At 41.7% G+C, this 19,148-nt stretch overlaps 1 protein-coding gene across 50 annotated transcripts in view; it reads right to left on the reverse strand.

Annotated features, from left to right (window-relative positions):
* Nucleotides 1-471: 471 nt before the first annotated feature.
* LOC132862894 (protocadherin gamma-C5-like) overlaps nucleotides 472-19,148 on the reverse strand; it is a 212,980-nt gene continuing 194,303 nt past the window's right edge. For 23 of the 50 annotated variants that reach the window (XM_060895247.1, XM_060895245.1, XM_060895243.1 and 20 more), the window contains exons 2-5: nucleotides 5,903-5,961; nucleotides 5,403-5,456; nucleotides 4,143-4,255; nucleotides 472-2,493 (exon numbers count right to left, since the gene is read on the reverse strand). In XM_060895247.1, the coding sequence (XP_060751230.1) occupies nucleotides 2,249-2,493; nucleotides 4,143-4,255; nucleotides 5,403-5,456; nucleotides 5,903-5,961 (471 nt within the window). In that variant the 3' untranslated portion in view covers nucleotides 472-2,248. Of the gene's footprint in view, nucleotides 2,494-4,142; nucleotides 4,256-5,402; nucleotides 5,457-5,902; nucleotides 5,962-7,098; nucleotides 9,930-10,384; nucleotides 13,047-19,148 lie in introns of those variants that run through there. The other 27 variants (XM_060895272.1, XM_060895269.1, XM_060895267.1 and 24 more) reach the window with 7 other exon arrangements.

The following is a 19,148-nucleotide window of genomic DNA, read 5'->3' on the forward strand; positions in this document are numbered from 1 at the left end:
GCATCAAACTTAAATTCTTTTGATTCTGCAGCAGTTTATTAATTAAAATATTATACTTTTTTTTTTATCCATTCCTCATGTTCACAGCTTTACCTGTGACTGACACTGACACTGGAGACCAGAGGTGGGAGTAAGTCACCCACGTGTAAGTCACAAGAAAGTCTCAAGTCATGAATGTCAAGTCAAAGTCAAGTCGAGTCTTTTTTTTTTTTTGTCAAGCAAGTCTCAAGTCTCAAATTTGCGACTTAAGTCTGACTTGAGTCAAGTCATATGATTATAGATTATTTATTGTATGTGAGTTCTATATGGTGATTTTATTTGGCTCTTTACCATACCAGTGTAAATATAGACAGTAGTATAATGTTATGTAATGTTAAAATACATTAATATTATATTCAATTAATATACATATTGTATTAATATATATTACTTTAGACTTTACAAACCCACACACAGGGACAGACGGGCTGGTGAGTTCTGACAAACTTTTATTTGAAATGTAAGTGTCGCATTAATAAACAAGAACATAAACCAAATCAAGAGCTATATAAATATCTGCATATAAAATAAAAGCAGGACATAAAGCGCTAAGAGGTTAGAAAAGAAAAAAAATAAAGCAAGTTATCACGGTTGAATACAGGAAGGTATTCAAGCAGCAGACAGACATTTAGATTTTCTATATATTTGCAGTTGAACAGACAGTAATAGCCATTCGTGTAGCATTAACAGCTTACTGTAATTAACACACAGAAGACTAGAGAGAGAGAGAGAGAGAGAGAGAGAGAGAGAGAGAGAGAGAGAGAGAGAGAGAGAAAGAGAGAGAGAGAGAGAGAGGTCATTGGAAGGGCACTCTACAAACACATCACCTTTTCTTTTCTTTTTTTTTTTTAGCTTGGAAGAAATAAAGAGAAAGAGAAAAACACAAAAATATGCACATTTTTTTCCACAAGGTCTAAACTACGATTGCGGTTTCTTTATAGATTCTATTTACAGTTTGGTTAGTAAGTGAGTTTGAAGCTTTTTCGTATCTAAAGCACTACACTTTATTTTTTTCGGCTTTTTGTTGTGCGTTTTTTTTTTTGTTTTTTTTTGTTTTGTTTTGTTGTTTTTCTTTTCTAAAAAATACTGAAACGTTCCTGTGCTAGTCCGATGTCCGCGGCTCTAGTTTATCGTACAGACGTGAGACGTGTCGTATTTACACGGCGGTGACGAGGTCGGATTGTACAGGATGGATTAGGAGAGTATTAAAGTCCAATCGGAAAAGAAACAAAATATTTACAGGAATCGTCACAGAATTAAATTGGCAAAGTTGAACGGCCAGGTTAAATATTTCCTTCATATTTCCATCAATGCAGTGAGGATTATTTATTCGTCCCAGGATTTTCTTCCCATAATCAGAACCTGGGGTGATCATGCTGAACCGAAACGCGCTAACACACACCAAAACATCCATTATATCAGAAAAAAACACTTCATTTAATGATACAGGAGTGATATACGGCTATATAGCGAGTTGGTGGGTGTTTAAATAATAACGTTACACATTGTTATATAATCGTTAAGATAGCATCGTTTATTGTAGTAGCACTAAATCTTAGTCGAGATTAGTCTTAGTCTTAGTCGAGATTAAATCCAATCTTACGTTTTTGTTATTATTGTTTATTTTTTTTTGTCCTACAATACAAACAGCTCCGTTCACCAGCAAACATTTTATTTGATTTGCTGGTGTTATTTCTGTGACCCTTAAATACATTTAACTTCATACTTTTACCACACTGCATAGTTTTCAATACTATGGTTCCAAAGTGGATCATGCAAGAATAAAACTCTTTATTTTTTTATTTTTTTTTTAAATCCAGGGTTATGGCACATTCTTCAAAAATAAAAACATACAGCTTATGACTTATAACAGCACACGTTTCATACTAGAAAGAAGAGAAAAGAAATGGGAAAGTGACAAAACCACGTGTATTTTTTTAGCAGTGCGAGCGAACAGGATGTTAGGAGAGATTCTTCTTCCTGTTCACTTTTTTTAATATTAGAGTACAAAATCTACCACAGGAAAAAAAAAAAAACAGCTGGGAATTTCTTGCTAAAACAAACGGAATGCAAATTTAGTTTCGGCACTAAATAAATGTATGATGATTAAATATTGTAGTTTAACATGCGCAGAAGAGAAATGCTCAGATCGGATCTGCTAATCTAATCTATTTATTCTCGTCTCATCTAATCTGACGCTGTCTGACTCTTACTTCTTGTCCTTCTTGGTGACCTTCTTCTTGCTGGCCGGGGTTGGGGCGGCTTTAGGGACGTCGACGGCGGGCGCGGCCTGGGGCGGGGCCTGAGGAGGAGGCAGAGCCTGTTGAGGCATCTGTTGCTGAGGGTTAGCCGTCAGTGTAGCGGTGCTGCCCGGTATGTAAACGTTCTGCCGGTAGTCTGCGACGTACTGAGCGTTGTAGCGAGGGCCGAGTGTCGCCGTGGCTTCACTCACTTCTAAAGAAAAAGGGAGAGACACGGGAGAGAGAGAGAGAGAGAGAGAGAGAGAGAGAGAGAGAGAGAGATGGAATAAAAGTGGAAGACGAAAGAGAGAATTATTTGTATCATACAAACTTAATAGTTTTTCGATAAAATCAGGTTGCCAGGTGTTTTATTTCTCTTCTATTACAGTTCATTAAAGAACAGGCTCTCACTTATAATACATCTCTCTCTCTCTCTCTCTCTCTCTCTCTCTCTCTCTCTCTCTCTCTCTCTCACACACTCTCTCTCACAAACTTTTTAAAAACGTATCCACTGAGGCTACACCTTTAACTGTGACACGGGGGACTCCTTCCATGTATCTGACACAAACAATTCCTTACAGGAAAAAAGCTGTTGCTATAGAAACGACGGGCCGAGTGCATTATTGTTTTTAGACATCAGCGGTTATAGAATTAAATCCACATCTTCTGACCAATCAGATTTGAGAGTCTAAAGAAATGATTTTCTGCAGTGAAAGAACGTGGGTGGTTTGATGCAGGAGAATCAAAGATTCTCAGACTTCCAGCAGACTAAAGCAGTGCACTGCAGTGTGTGTGTGTGTGTGAGAGAGAGAGAGTGAGTGAGTATGACCTGCTTTTGCCTTTCCCTCCCCCATGCATTATATATGCTGTAACACACACTTACAGACACACTCTCACACTCTGCTTGGATGCTATCACGCATTTAATGGGGCATGAAAAGAAACCCACACTGCTATTGTTCGCTTCTGTTGCAGAAGTCGTGTGGTGGCTGTTAGTGACACACACGCACACACACACACACACACACACACACACACCCCCACACACACAGCTTTGTCTCTGTATCTCAACTGCTTTTGGTTTCTGTGCTTTGCTGTATAGCTTGCTGGAGAGATTTTCCTAAATGAATAATGACCACACTTGAATTTCTCACTGGCTCGTTCTCCCCAGCGCAAACTCATCACAGTGCAGAAAGGAAACAACGATCCACCGGAGCGATGTGGCAGTGCGGCACGTGCTGAAAGACTGCAGCTGTGTGACGGAGGAAGAAAGGACTCTTCTGTCCTTTATAAATCTCCAGCAGCCTTCAATCAGCAAACTGGAAGCATCTCTTTGTCATTCTGTCTCCTGAATCCACTGAAGCCTTGACACTGACTCTCAAATTCTGGTCTCAAATTGGTCAGAAGGTGCAGATTAACTTAATCTCCTTCGAATACGTTTACCATTTCTATAGCAACGGTGTAGCGTATACTCTTCAGAACTGCTATAACATTCACACCATTCCTTAGCATTCAATGTAACTGGAAACGGATAAAAAATAACCACTGATTCATTTCCTCTTTATTTCCTAATTGTTAACAATCCTGTTAATCAGCTTCTAGGTTTTTAGGCCATACACTGAGGCGACACATAATTATTTATAGAACAAAGTTCAAGTTGTAAAATATTTGATTTGGTCCACGGTGCAAAATAAACCTCTGCATAATGAATTCATTGTGTTTCCTTCACACTCCCACTACAGCACTTGCTAAAATAGGATTTTAATTAACTCTCTAATCTCATGCATCTCTCTTTAGAGAGTTGAACAGACTAGGGAAGTGATGGTGGGATTAAAAAACAAAAAGAGAACGGAATGAAGCTCACCGTTCGCAGCAGCCATCAGAGCCTGGAGCTGTTCAGCCTCGGTGGGGGGGTTCGGCCATGGTCCAGTTCCCACTACTGCACCGGCTCCGGCTTCTTCAGGACGAGGTCCGGCTCTGTACAACACACAGGGCCGTTCAGTGTCTCACATTTATGCTCACACACACACACACACACACACACACACACACACATGCTCGCCTGTCCTTGGCATGAACACACCGGGCTGATGAGCTGAGGCGGCCATTTTGTGTAAAAAAGCAGCACACGGTGTAATGGAGGCTGCAGTTGAAGTGAGCAGAGGCAGCCGTAATGTAATCAGAAAGCCAGACAGGTCAGAACACACACACGGAACAAACACACTGATTTTCTCTTCTAGCACGTGTAGTGTATGTGTTCAGTTTGGGATCAACCATCAGCTTTCTTCAAGATTCAACACTGACACTTCTAAATTTTAGCACCCTGCTCTTTAACCTCGTCTCTTTATACCACAGAACTCTTCTTTATTTACCCCGACAGCAGCTCTGATGATAACGACAGCTGAAATTCAAACCGCAGTTCGTTTTATCAACAGTGTGTTGTTAACAAATGCCTGTAATCACTGACTATGATTAAGTTTAGAAGGAGTTTAATTCTCTAACTGCTTTCAGTGACTCTGTTCCAATTTTCTGTGGTATAAGAGGAATAAAACGCTTCAGGACGTGTCATTACATAATGTAGAAATATAACCAACAAATAAACGAGTTGACTATTTTCCTCTACGTCCTTAAAAAAATCTTTTATTCCTAACTTTTTTATGAGGTGAATCTGAAGGAGTGTCTTCGCTGCTGTGTCATTACCCACATAAACACACAAAATGGAAATCAGGAACAGGACAACAGAAATATTCTCTATGCTATGAAGACAGACTACACACAATATTTCTTAGGAAGCCAAAGCAAACCCATTTTAAATAAAAAGAAAAGAAAAAAAATGAAAGAAAGGCACTAGGCATCACTACACACAGTGCCACAGTGAACCTACACAGCAAGATGCAACACACAGTCTCCAGCAGTACACACACGTCCAAAGGTCCTGAGGTCTTCGATAGCGAAGCCGGACCTGGGTTAAACAACGGCAGGACGATTGGACGGTGTGTAGCTGGGAGCTGGAAGACACACTGAGCAGCTCTAAAGAGAAACTTGAAAAGAAAACTACGAGGCTCCACAGGTGAAGCCGAGCTGCAGCACACACTACTGTCCTCTTCCACTTCCTGCACTCTACCTGGACTTCTCGTACGGAGCCCATCTCTGCTGCAGGGTGTGGAACCTGTGTTGGCTGGAACACAGGGATAGTAGCAATGCGCCTGTCACTCATTTAGCCACACGCCAATCAGCATGAGACCGAAATCTACAGCCGTCTATGTTAGGAAATTATTATTTATTTATTTATTTTTTTTTAAAGTGACTAAGATAAGATACAAGGATTAACGGTTATTCTATCATTGCGGCAACTGCAACTGGCACAGTCTCATTAAAAGAAAAAAAAAAGCTCAAACCAGGAACCGCTTATATAAAACATTCACAAAAATTCTTTACATTAATCACAATCCAAGGAACCCTTGAGGAACCTTTTATTGAGGAACTCAGTGCTTGCTAGATTCTGTAAAGAATCCTCTGATGGAAATATTTACCAAGAATCTTTTTGAGATTTTGTGAAGCTAATCAAAACTGATGATAACCTTAAAGTGTTTAAAGTACTGATAAAGCCATGACTGCACTTACCCGCTCGGTCCAGGCCTCTGGTTCGGTGGTAAGCGCCAGTCGTTATTGGGTGGTTTTTGCTGTGGGGGGAAAAAAACAGAAACACTTCAGTGTCCATTTGATTTTAGACTTATAAATACCGGCACCCTTTTTGCTGACGCCGCCTCTTCTATGAGGGTAGAAAAGTATAAGGTTGCTGTAATAGGAAATTCAAATTAATGAAGCCACAATCCGGTTAACCGCAGACCTGCGAGTGGAGTGAAGGACAGGAAATGGATAGACATGATGCCTAGGCGAGATGAGACAGGATTGAATGTGTGAATAATTGAAACAGCTAGCATGTCTCGGAAACACATGAGTGCGTGGACGATATAAGAACACACAGTAGACGAGTTACTTACTCGCTGCCTGTTAGAAGGATGACAGACCGAACCACCAAACTGCACGGACTAACCGTGAAAAAAGACTTGTGCTAGTGCGATGGTGAATACAGTTAAATATCACGGCTGTTACTGGGATGTTTGCTGTTTTTACTCTTCATAGGTTCATCCTGGTTTAAAGAGGATCACATGTAGTACATGAATTGTCTCACTGATACTCTACACACTGGTCAAGATTTGAGTAACTGGGTCAGTTCACAGTCAACACAACAAACACACACACACACACACACACACACACAATCACAGCTGACTGAGCCTGAACACTAAATAACGTAACTGCCTGGATGATCCATTTCATCCAAATTTGCTGTTGTAGACAAAAATACATGCTCATATTTATGTCTGTTTTGTGTATCTTTTGTGTATTTTCTTTGTTAGATGTTAATACATGTCCAGTGTTTGTTAGTGGAGCAACCTTAAGAATTTCAGCATGCACTGAAGTGTAAAAAAAAATACAAAATTGATGATTTTTTTGAAAAATCAAATTAAATCTTTTTTTTTTTTGATTGCCAAGGTTGGTTGTATGCAGTGAAAAAACTTTACTCCTCAAAACAATCCTGAAATCTTGTAGAACTAATAATCCACTCATACATGTATCCTCCCTGCTGTGATAACACGCAAGCTATCAGAGTCTAACACTAGGAGGTCTTGTGTTGGTATCCAACCCGAGGCCTAATTGAACATTCACACCCCCTGACGATGTTCACACACACCATACAGAGCATCAGTTTCATTCTCCTAATGTTTTTGTTGGTGTATCTACAGAATCCTCACCTTCAGGAGAGATCTACCAAACAGTCTCCGTGACAGACTCGTGCTTGAGGCACCACGTGGCCTCCAAACAAACACGAAGTCACTCTGGCTAGAGAGGGTGGAGAAGCAGGGTGTGTGTATCGGTTTCTGAGAGTTCTGAGAGGCCCCTACAACCTCTAGATACCTAATTGGTCCGTCGGAGTTGAGCTGCAGGTGAAGGTCCTTGTGTTGGCGTTTAAATCCAAATCTGTGCATGAGAGAGGTCAGGTGACCGTGACGCTTCAGCCATCGCAGCGCGATAAATATAATAGTGAGGAGCGACACTGATATGATGCAGGATAAAGAAATTATGAGGTATAGTGCTAAATCTGATGAGGGGTTGGGTTTTCCTTGTGGTGAACTCCTGCGTTCAGAGGAAGTATCTGTCGATTTCTCAGACAGAGTGATATTAACAGCAATGGTGCTAGTGAATACTGGTTTTCCATTGTCCTGGACTAGCACAGTGATGCTGAACATACTCTTACAATCGTCCTGCTCTAGTTTTCCAGCTACTCTTAACTGTCCCGTATGAGCACCAATGTGAAACAGTGCTGCATCTGGTCCGGCCAGACTGTAGAAGAGCCAGGCATTGTGGCCGCTGTCATCATCCACACATGATATCCGGTTAACCAGATGGCCAGGGTCAGCTGAGACAGGCACAAAAAACTGAAGCGTGCCATCAGGAGGAAGTGGGGGGTACAGAAGCTTTGGAACGTGGTCATTCTGATCAAGGATAAACACATGCACTGTGACGTTAGAGCTCCGAGCTGGGAAACCCCCATCACGGACCTGCACTACAAACCGGAACATGTTTATCTGTTCATAATCGAGAGCTCGCATTGTATAAATCTGTCCTTTCTCACGGTTTATGTAGATGTATGAAGCCACCACAGAGCCTTGGATATCACCATCCATAATGAAGTAAGACAGACTGGAGTTCTCGCCCACATCCGAGTCGAATGCAGACACAGACAAGATCAGAGCATTTGGAGCATTGTTCTCCGAAATATCCACAGAGTAAGAGGGCTGTGAAAAGACCGGTGCGTTGTCATTAACATCTGAAAGACGCACCACAAAGGATTCCTGCGAGGAACGAGGCGGGGAGCCGGAATCACTCGCTGTCACTGTGATGGTGTATTCAGCCATGGTTTCCCTGTCCAGAAGCCCATCAGTCATTATGGTGTAATGGCCTTCATAAGAAGAACCGATCTTAAAAGGCAAGCCAGATGGGATGTGAACGCTTACTTCCCCGTTCATCCCGGCATCTAAATCCTGTATGCTGAGGATGGCGATGACAGTCCCTGGACTTACATCTTCGCTCAGAACATGTGAGACAGAGTTAATGCTAATAACCGGAGTGTTGTCATTAACATCAACAATCTCCACTTTAATGTTACAGGAACCTTCCATGGCAGGACTGCCTCTGTCTCTGGCCTGAACTGTGATGTCATATACGCGTACTTGCTCATGATCTACTACACCTCTCACTCTGATCTCTCCACTATCGGGATCTACTGAGAAAATCTGTAAAATATTACTAGGAGTATATTTATGAAAGGAGTAGAAGATTTCTCCGTTCAGACCATGATCAGCGTCGAAAGCTGTGAGTGATGTTACTAATGTCCCTACAGGAGAGTTTTCTAAAAGTGTTCCCCTTTTCTGTGGCTTGTCAAACTCTGGCGCGTTGTCATTGATGTCAAGAACATTCACAAAAAGAAGAGTACTTCCGTTTTTTTCCGGCTTTCCGCCATCCAGTGCAGTGAGGTTCAGACGGAACGCGTTGTGTTTTTCTCTGTCCAGTGGTTTGTTTAACACCAACACCGGAAGTTTAATGCCGTCGCTTTTGGTTTCTACGCGTAAAATAAAATAGTCATTCGGGCTGAGGAAATAAGAGCGAAGGGAATTGATTCCCACGTCGGGATCTCGTGCACTCTCTAGCCGGAAATCAGTTCCGGGAGCGGCGGCTTCGGAAATCTCCAGAGACACGTTTTTAGTTTGGAAAACCGGCGCGTTGTCGTTCACGTCCACGACTTCGACTGTTAGGTGATGCACTTCTAAAGGTTTCTGGAGTAAAATCTGAGCACTGATGTGACACGATGAGCTTGAACCGCATATGCTCTCTCTGTCCACTTCCTGTCTGATGACCAAAGCGCCACTTGTTAAATCTACATCAAAATATTTAACATTAGATTCCGTGACCACGCGCAGCTCCCTGTGAATTATCGCCTGAACCCCCAAGCTCAAATCCTTAGACACGTGTCCGACTACAGTCCCGGGTTTCGACTCTTCAGCCACAGAATAAAGCAACTCTGAAGCCTCGATGTCAAAAATCAGATGCAGAGCTATACAAATCACAGCGCGCGCCGATTTCCTTCTGTGCATCACTCTGAAATCCATCACCTCTCTAATTCTTTAACTCGTCCTGATTGTACAAGCCATTATTGGGGTAAATAAATAGTTATTCTTAGTTATACTTATTCTAAAAATCTGACTAAGCTCAAAACGCATCGTGGCCAGCTTTCTCTTTGTCAGAGTGGCTAGCAGCTGAGGGTTGTGATGCTTCACAGAGCTCGACTTCTTATTGGAGGAAAGTTACTTTTGTCTCCCAGCCGGGACAAAGAGAGGCACTACAGAGGAACATCTGCCAGCCCCCCGCATTCCCACACACACACACACACACACACACGTGACTGACACACTTCATGATGTCAAGTAAGTCATATTGTGCATTCTCTCCTCACTGTTGTACGTCTCTGATTCATTTGATCAGCTATATATATATGACAACGCCTTGATAAAAAAGATGATAGACTGAATTTAGCTTCATTTTATCTGTTACATCATTCTTATGTTAATAAAATATTGTAAAGAAACTTTTAGATAAAATTCTTGTAAATAAACTTAAAGACAGGATTTTGTACTTGTTATATAATTTTTACAAAAGTGTCAATGATGTTATTTCAGTGCGTCACTCAATTTTTTAATTTTGTATAGACATCATTTAAATACAGGATATGACTACTTAACAATTTTTAGTAGCTCTGTGACCTTTTGACAATTTTGACAATGAAGACAATATTCGTTTGATAAATCATTGACTTATCTGAAGCCTCTCTCTCTCTCTCTCTCTCTCTCTCTCTCTCTCTCTCTCTCTTCCTCTGTCCCACATACATACAGCTGTTAAACTACTTTATAGTATTTGTATTTACATAAAGAAGACAAGTCTTGTATATGTTATACATTTCACACAGAACTCATCTTTGCTCACCTGCTGACTCTCAAACGTCCACGTGCTGTCCGGCAGTGACGCATCAAGCACGCTTAGAGTGTTTGTAAAGTCTGTGGTGCTGCTCGGCTTAACAAGAGTGAAATCACTGAATTCGGACATTGGAGAGAGATAGGAGCCGAACGACTGACTCTGAGACATCATGTCTCCTCCCAGCACCTCCACATATTTAATGGGTCCGTCAGTGTTGAGCTGGATCTGCAGGTTTCTGTTGGGGTTTTTAAATTCACAATCACTCCGTCTCATACAGCAACTCGAACTGCCTCTGCTGCTTCGAGCACATTTTACTAACAAGACCAAAAATGTCAGCAAACACAACAAGGAGACGGAAGCAAGAGAAATGATGAGATATAACGTGATTTTGCTGCTTTTCTTATCGGGTTCTTTGTGTTTGTGTCTAAAGTCTGAGATTGGTTCATGAAAGCCGTCCTCTATCAGTATATCCACAGTGACTGTGGTGGACTGCTCCGGTTCTCCGTTGTCCTTTATCTCTATGAGCAGTCTCTGAGAGGAGTCGTCATGCTCTGAAACAGAGCGCTTAGTCCTCACTTCTCCTGTATGTAAAGTGACAGTGAACAGAGACGCGTCCGTGGCCTCCGCTAACCGATAGGAAATCCAGGCGTTATGGCCCGAGTCAGCGTCCACTGCTGTGACTTTAGTAACGAGGTGTCCTGCTTTAGCAGAGCGGGGCATCCTCTGATGAGATATAGAGCCCATGAACGCGGAGGGGTAAATGACAGCGGGGGCGTTGTCGTTCTGGTCCACAATAAAGACATGAACAGTAGCGTTGCTGCTCAGAGACGGAGAGCCGTGATCTTTCGCTTGGACTTGGATCTGAAACACTTTCATCTTTTCGTAATCAAATGAGTGCATGCTAAAAATGCTTCCGTTATCTGAGTTAATATAGAAATAAGATGACAGTGGCATGCCCTGCACCTTGGAATCGATTATTGAATAAGATATTTTGGCATTTTCTCCCACGTCAAGGTCTGAAGCTAAGACAGAGCAAACAATCGAGCCTGGGCTGTTATTCTCTTTCACATATGCTTTATATGAGCTATCTGAAAAGTTTGGTGGATTATCATTAACATCAACGATTTGCACAGAAATAGTTTTTTTGCTACTTAACGAAGGAGAACCTGAATCAAACGCGGTGATGTCTACGCTGTACTCCGGGAATAATTCCCGGTCTAAAATACCATTTGTCACTAAAGAATAATCATTGGAGAAAGTCGATTTCAGTATAAAAGGAACATTAGGTTGGGTTTGTAACACGACTTTCCCATTAACGCCAGAGTCAACGTCTCGTGCGCTTATTAACGCTACGACGGTGCCAGTAGGTGCGTCCTCGCGCACCGGGCTCGGTTTGGACGTGAGCACGATTTGCGGTGGGTTGTCATTCACGTCTAAAACGTCGATATGAACATTGCAGTGTCCCTCCATTTCGGGGATCCCTTTATCTTTAGCACTGACTTCGATGTTGAACGTCGGCGTGCTTTCAAAATCAAGCTGCCCGTTTAAAATGATTTCACCCGTTTGCTGATCAATGTGAAACAATGAGCGCACTGCGTCGGGTGTGTGCTCTCCAAACGAATACTGTATTTCCCCATTCGTGCCTTCGTCCAAATCTGTAGCATCAACCTTTAACACTGACGTCCCCCGACTGGAGTTTTCAGTAATGCTTAGTTTATATACCGCTTTGTTAAATACGGGATTGTTGTCATTAATATCTAGGACAGTAATATTTATCTGAGATGTGCCTGATTTAACCGGATTTCCACCATCCAGTGCAGTGAGCATCAGTTGATGAAAAGATTTCTTCTCTCGGTCGAGGGATTTCTCCAAAACCAGCTCGGGCACCTTACGCCCATCACCAAGCTCCTTGACTTTCAAGCTGAAGCATTCGTCTTTGCTCAGCGTGTACGATTTTAAAGAATTACTCCCTACATCTGGGTCTTGTGCACTTTCCAGAGGGAAGCGCATTCCAGGCACGGTGGACTCTGCGATTTTTAGCGCGCGCTCGGGTGACTGAAAATGAGGATAATTGTCATTTATATCCTGTATTTCAACATCAATTCTGTAAAGCTGGAGCGGATCCTCGATTATAACTTGAACTGGCAGCAAGCAGTTTTCATTCTGTCCACAAAGGCTCTCTCGGTCGATCCTTTCATCAACCATCAGCTCCCCTTTTCCTAAATTCACGCTGAAATACTGCTTACCTGATTCTGAGACTATTCGCAATTTACGATCATAAAGCTCGGATATTTTCAATCCTAGATCTTTAGCGATATTTCCGACCACCGAGCCCACGCTTAATTCCTCAGGAACAGAATAGCGAGTCTGGCCTTGTACGTTATTCCACAAAAGAAGAAAGAAAAACAACCAGAATAAACGGCACATCCAGCCTCCGAACCACGTCCTCTTTGTCATTGTGGTGGAAAATCTAGACAAATCACCACAATGATGGAAAATGTAACATCCCCGAAAAATGCAGCTGAAATTTTCCATTTGTTTCCAGAGATTTATTGTAATCCATTTTTATTTGGAAGAAGAAGAGCGCATCACGGTGTGTACTGGCTCTAAGCATCGTGTGATTCCCTACGATGGGGGAGGGAGTGGATCTCTTTGTACAGTCCTGCTTATTATTGGAGCTCTGACGTCCAATTACAAAATGACTGCCTCTTAAAGACACACACACACACACACACACACACACACACACACACACACACACACACACACACACACACACACACACACTTCCGTGCACTTTATTAAGAATAAACCAAATTAAGAATAAAAATCTTAAAAAACTAATATAAAATTTTCAGCCAATATTATTTTTATTCTATACAATGGCTTCTATAAGTAGTCGACTTCTCAACAACACAGTAGGGATTGTGTCATTATAAAGTACCGAGTAAATACAATTAGCTAATTTAGATAGTTTGTGTATAAAAATATAGACAATTTGTGTATAAAACTCATCAGTTGTGTCACAAGAAGGAAATCAATAGAAGGAATAAACATAAATACATGATAAACATAGCAAGTATTTTATGAGCAAAATAGAACACAGATGGCAGCAGAAAGCTCACTTACATCATAATACGTAAAGAATGTCGCTGTTCTCTTTGTTTGGTGCTGCAAACAAGGTATAATCTCTCTCTCTCTCTCTATCTCTCTCTCTCTCTCTCTCTCTCTCTCTCTCTCTCTCTCTCTCTCTCTTTATCTCTCTCTCTCACAAGGTATCAATACATAATCAGCCTTAATCTGTAGTTTTGTATCCTCACCTGCTGACTTTCAAACGTCCACGTGCTGTCCGGCAGTGACGCATCAAGCACGCTTAGAGTGTTTGTAAAGTCTGTGGTGCTGCTCGGCTTAACAAGAGTGAAATCACTGAATTCGGACATTGGAGAGAGATAGGAGCCGAACGACTGACTCTGAGACATCATGTCTCCTCCCAGCACCTCCACATATTTAATGGGTCCGTCAGTGTTGAGCTGGATCTGCAGGTTTCTGTTGGGGTTTTTATATTCGCAATCACTCCGTCTCATACAGCAACTCGAGCTGCCTCTACTGCTTCGAGCGCATTTTACTAACAAGACCAAAAATGTCAGCAAACACAACAAGGAGACGGAAGCAAGAGAAATGATGAGATATAACGTGATTTTGCTGCTTTTCTTATCGGGTTCTGTGTGTTTGTGTCTAAAGTCTGAGATTGGTTCATGAAATCCGTCCTCTATCAGTATATCCACAGTGACTGTGGTGGACTGCTCCGGTTCTCCGTTGTCCTTTATCTCTATGAGCAGTCTCTGAGAGGAGTCGTCATGCTCTGAAACAGAGCGCTTAGTCCTCACTTCTCCTGTATGTAAAGTGACAGTGAACAGAGACGCGTCCGTGGCCTCCGCTAACCGATAGGAAATCCAGGCGTTATGGCCAGAGTCAGCGTCCACTGCTGTGACTTTAGTAACGAGGTGTCCTGCTTTAGCAGAGCGGGGCATCCTCTGATGAGAGACAGAGCCCATGTATGCGGAGGGGTAAATGACAGCGGGGGCGTTGTCGTTCTGGTCCACAATAAAGACATGAACAGTAGCGTTGCTGCTCAGAGACGGAGAGCCGTGATCTTTCGCTTGCACAATAACGCTCAACATTTTTACCTTTTCATGGTCAAACGAGTTCATAGAGTAGAGAGTGCCATTCTCAGAATTAATATAAAAATATGACGACGCTGGAAAGTTATTTATTTTCGAGTCCAGTATAGAATATGTGATTAAAGCATTTTTATCTGTGTCTATATCAGAAGCAGTTAGGGAAAATAACGCGTTGCCTGCTAGTTTATTTTCTTTAACATACACACTATATGACGGCTGAGAGAAAGTCGGCGGGTTATCGTTTACATCGAGCACTTTGACATTAACAAATTTTGTAGTTTTCAAAGATGTAACACCAGAATCACGAGCAATTATTTCCACATTATATTCTGACTTAGCTTCACGGTCTAACACCGAGTCCGTTACTAGAGAGTAATGATTATCAAAAGACGGTTTAAGTTTAAAAGGAAAATCCGGAGAGATATTTAGCTCGACTTTGCCATTATTACCGGAGTCCAAGTCTCTGACATTAATGAGCGCTACCACAGTTCCAATTGTCGCATTTTCTGGCACAGGACTTGGTAAAGACGTGAGAATAATTTCAGGAGCATTATCATTTTCATCAACAATATCTATTTGAACCGATGAGTGGCCCTCGAGTTCTGGGTTTCCTTTATCTTTTGCACATACATCAAATGTATATGACTTTGTGATCTCGTAATCTAAATTTCCAAATACTGTAATCTCTCCCGTGTCCGGGTTCACAGTGAAAGCTCGCTTCACTGGTTCAGTGGTGTGAGCTCCGAAATAATACTGAACGTCACTGTTTGATCCCTCGTCTAAATCTGTGGCTTTTATATGTATTACACTCGAACCAACCACTGCGCTTTCATGCACTTGTGTTTTATACGCGGTCACTTCAAATTTCGGTTCATTATCATTAATGTCTTGAACAATGATCTGCACTAAAGCAGTCCCGGATTTCACTGGATTCCCTCCGTCTAAAGCTGTTAAAATGAGCTTATGAACAGACTGTTTCTCTCTGTCTAGTGGTTTGTCTACAATTAGCTCTGGCACTTTCCTTCCATCTTTAAGCGTTTTCACGTTTAAACGGAAAAAATCGTTTTTGCTCAGCGAATAAGAGCTCAGGCTGTTAATACCGACATCAAGATCCTCGGCGCCTTCGAGAGGAAACCGAGCTCCTGGAGCGACAGATTCTGGTATCTTTAAAACGCCATCTTTTGTGTGAAAATTCGGCGAGTTGTCGTTTATATCTTGTACTTCTATTTCAACGCGGTGGAGCTGTAAAGGATTCTCAATAACAACCTGCAGCTGCAAAAAACAGCTGCCGCTTTGTGCGCAAATGACTTCGCGATCAATCTTATCATTCACGACCAGCTCACCTTTTTCTGAATCGACACGAAAATACTGCCCGCTTGACTCAGAAGCTATCCGTAACTTACGATGTGCGATATCTGAGACGTCAAAACCGAGATCTTTGGCCAGATTTCCGACGACAAAGCCTTCCTTTAATTCCTCTGGTATGGTGTAGCGAATCTGGGCTTCGGTTATATTCCACAACAGAGAGAATAGCAGCACTAACGCTGTCCTTATCCACCCTTCTTTGATTTTGTGGATCATCTCCTCAAAATAAATTTCCTTTCCATTAGTAAATGGGTCTTCAACATCCACAAATGAATGCCATGTTAATCCTCATTTTGATGACATAAATCCTGACACTGTGATACGTCCACTATGTCGTGAACAGCATTATAACATACAAAGAGAGCATGCTCTTTCTCTGCAGCCTTATCATTGTGCTGATGCTGTGGATGGGGGAGGGAGTGGATCCCTCTGTACAGTCTTACACACCATTGGCACAAAGCTCATCTGGTTTTCTCCAATGGAAAACAGGATGCCTCTTAAAGCAACAGCACGCTCTAGTCTAGTTCAGACAAAAATATGTTTGAATATACAAAAAGACTTTTTAAAACATGGAAGAGGAAGTCAGTAGGTTATAATTAGAGGAAGACAACATTTAATCATGTGAAGGAGAAGTTATTGGATGATATTATATGGATTTTTGACATAGTCTTCACTGTAATTCTAAATAGAAAAGTCAAATTAATAACTACTAATAAAAAATGTAATTCTAGCTAATAACTACTAGAGTAATGGCAATCAACCCCACCACCACCACCACCATCATCATCATCATCATCATCGTCATCATCATCATCATCATCATCATCAATGAAAACAAATAAATGACTACTACTACTTAAGTCAAGTCAATCCAAGTCAAGTCAAGTCACTTTTATTGTCACATCACCACAACACATGTGCCTTGGTGAGTGAAATTCCAACTACTACTACTACTACTACTACTACTACTACTAATAATAATAATAATAAGAAGAAGAAAAATAATAATAAGAAAAAGACAAGATACAGATAGAGCTGTTCTCAATATATAAAAACACCTGAATAAGATCTTGAATACAATTCTCCTTTTTGACACAATAAGGAAGTGAATATGCCATTATATTTATAATATATATATTTTGTGGTACTGAAATGACCTCTCTCTCTCTCTCTCTCTCTCTCTCTCTCTCTCTCTCTCTCTCTCTCTCTCTCTCGTGTGTATTGTGTGTGGGTGTGTCTTTTTTTTTTGCACATAACCAGCCACAACATAAGACAGTGCTGAAATTTTTCAAAATAGACAAACTAACTTCACATCTTTCCTCACCTGCTGACTCTCAAACGTCCACGTGCTGTCCGGCAGTGATGCATCAAGCACGCTTAGAGTGTTTGTAAAGTCTGTGGTGCTGCTCGGCTTAACGAGTGTGAAATCACTGAATTCGGACATTGGAGAGAGATAGGAGCCAAACGACTGACTCTGAGACATCATGTCTCCTCCCAGCACCTCCACATATTTAATGGGTCCGTCAGTGTTGAGCTGGATCTGCAGGTTTCTGTTGGGGTTTTTATATTCACAATCGCTCCGTCTCATACAGCAACTCGAGCTGCCTCTACTGCTTCGAGCGCATTTTACTAACAAGACCAAAAATGTCAGCAAACACAGCAAGGAGACGGAGGCAAGAGAAATGATGAGATATAACGTGATTTTGCTGCTTTTCTTATCGGGTTCTTTGTGTTTGTGTCTAAAGTCTGAGATTGGTTCATGAAAGCCGTCCTCTATCAGTATATCCACAGTGACTGTGGTGGACTGCTCCGGTTCTCCGTTGTCCTTAATCTCTATGAGCAGTCTCTGAGAGGAGTCGTCATGCTCTGAAACAGAGCGCTTAGTCCTCACTTCTCCTGTATGTAAAGTGACAGTGAACAGAGACGTGTCCGTGGCCTCCGCTAACCGATAGGAAATCCAGGCGTTATGGCCCGAGTCAGCGTCCACTGCTGTGACTTTAGTAACGAGGTGTCCTGCTTTAGCAGAGCGGGGCATCCTCTGATGAGAGACAGAGCCCATGAATGCGGAGGGGTAAATGACAGCGGGGGCGTTGTCGTTCTGGTCCACAATAAAGACATGAACAGTAGCGTTGCTGCTCAGAGACGGAGAGCCGTGATCTTTCGCTTGGACTTGGATCTGAAACACTTTCATCTTTTCGTAATCAAATGAGTGCATGCTAAAAATGCTTCCGTTATCTGAGTTAATATAAAAATAAGAAGAGACTGAAATGCTCTGAATATTTGAGTCTGTAATTGAATATGTAATTTTGGAATTTTCTCCCTGATCTGGATCTGAAGCTGATACTGTGCATAACACATTTCCAGCATTAACGTTTTCTTTTGCATAAATAACATATGATGACTGTAAGAAGACTGGGGGGTTATCATTTACATCTACTACTTCCACAGATATTTGAGTTTTAGCCCGAAGCGGTGGGGTTCCGGAATCTTCTGCCATAATCTCAACGGAGTATTTAGGATACGTTTCCTGATCTAACATTGAATCGGTGACTAATGCATAATAGTTGGAAATCGATGGTTTTAGAGTAAACGGTAAACCCGGCTGTATGCTTAGTCTGACTTTGCCATTTTCTCCGGAATCACTGTCCTTTGCTCCTATTAGAGCTACTACTGTACCAGGAGCAGCGTCTTCTCTAACTGGTTTAGGAAGTGATTTTAAAATGATCTCTGGCACATTGTCATTTACATCAAGTATTTCAATCTCTACACTGCAGATGCCCTCTAAAGGCGAAGCCCCTTTGTCTGAGGCGATCACTTCAAATTTAAAGGAACTGACTAATTCATAATCTAAATGATCTTTAACAGCGATGGCGCCGCTCTCTGGATCAATAGAAAATAAATTTTGAACGCTCGTTGGTGTGCTCTGTTCAAAAGAATAAATAAGCTCGCTGTTTATACCTTCATCTGCATCTCTGGCTTTAACTGTCAGAATAACTGTTGCCTTTGCGGTGTTTTCGGGAAGTTTTACCTTGTATGATGTTTTTTCAAAAACAGGGGAATTATCGTTACTGTCTTGCACCCGTATAATAATTGCGGTAGTTCCCGACCTTGCCGGAGTCCCACCATCTACTGCAGTTAGCACGAGATTGTGCGTGGACTGCTTCTCTCTGTCTAAAGCTTTTTCTAAAACCAATTCAGGGATTTTAGTGCCGTCCTTATTTTTCACA

This window comes from Tachysurus vachellii, chromosome 20, assembly GCF_030014155.1.
Source record: "Tachysurus vachellii isolate PV-2020 chromosome 20, HZAU_Pvac_v1, whole genome shotgun sequence".
In the NCBI taxonomy this organism is placed as follows: Eukaryota; Metazoa; Chordata; class Actinopteri; order Siluriformes; family Bagridae; genus Tachysurus; species Tachysurus vachellii.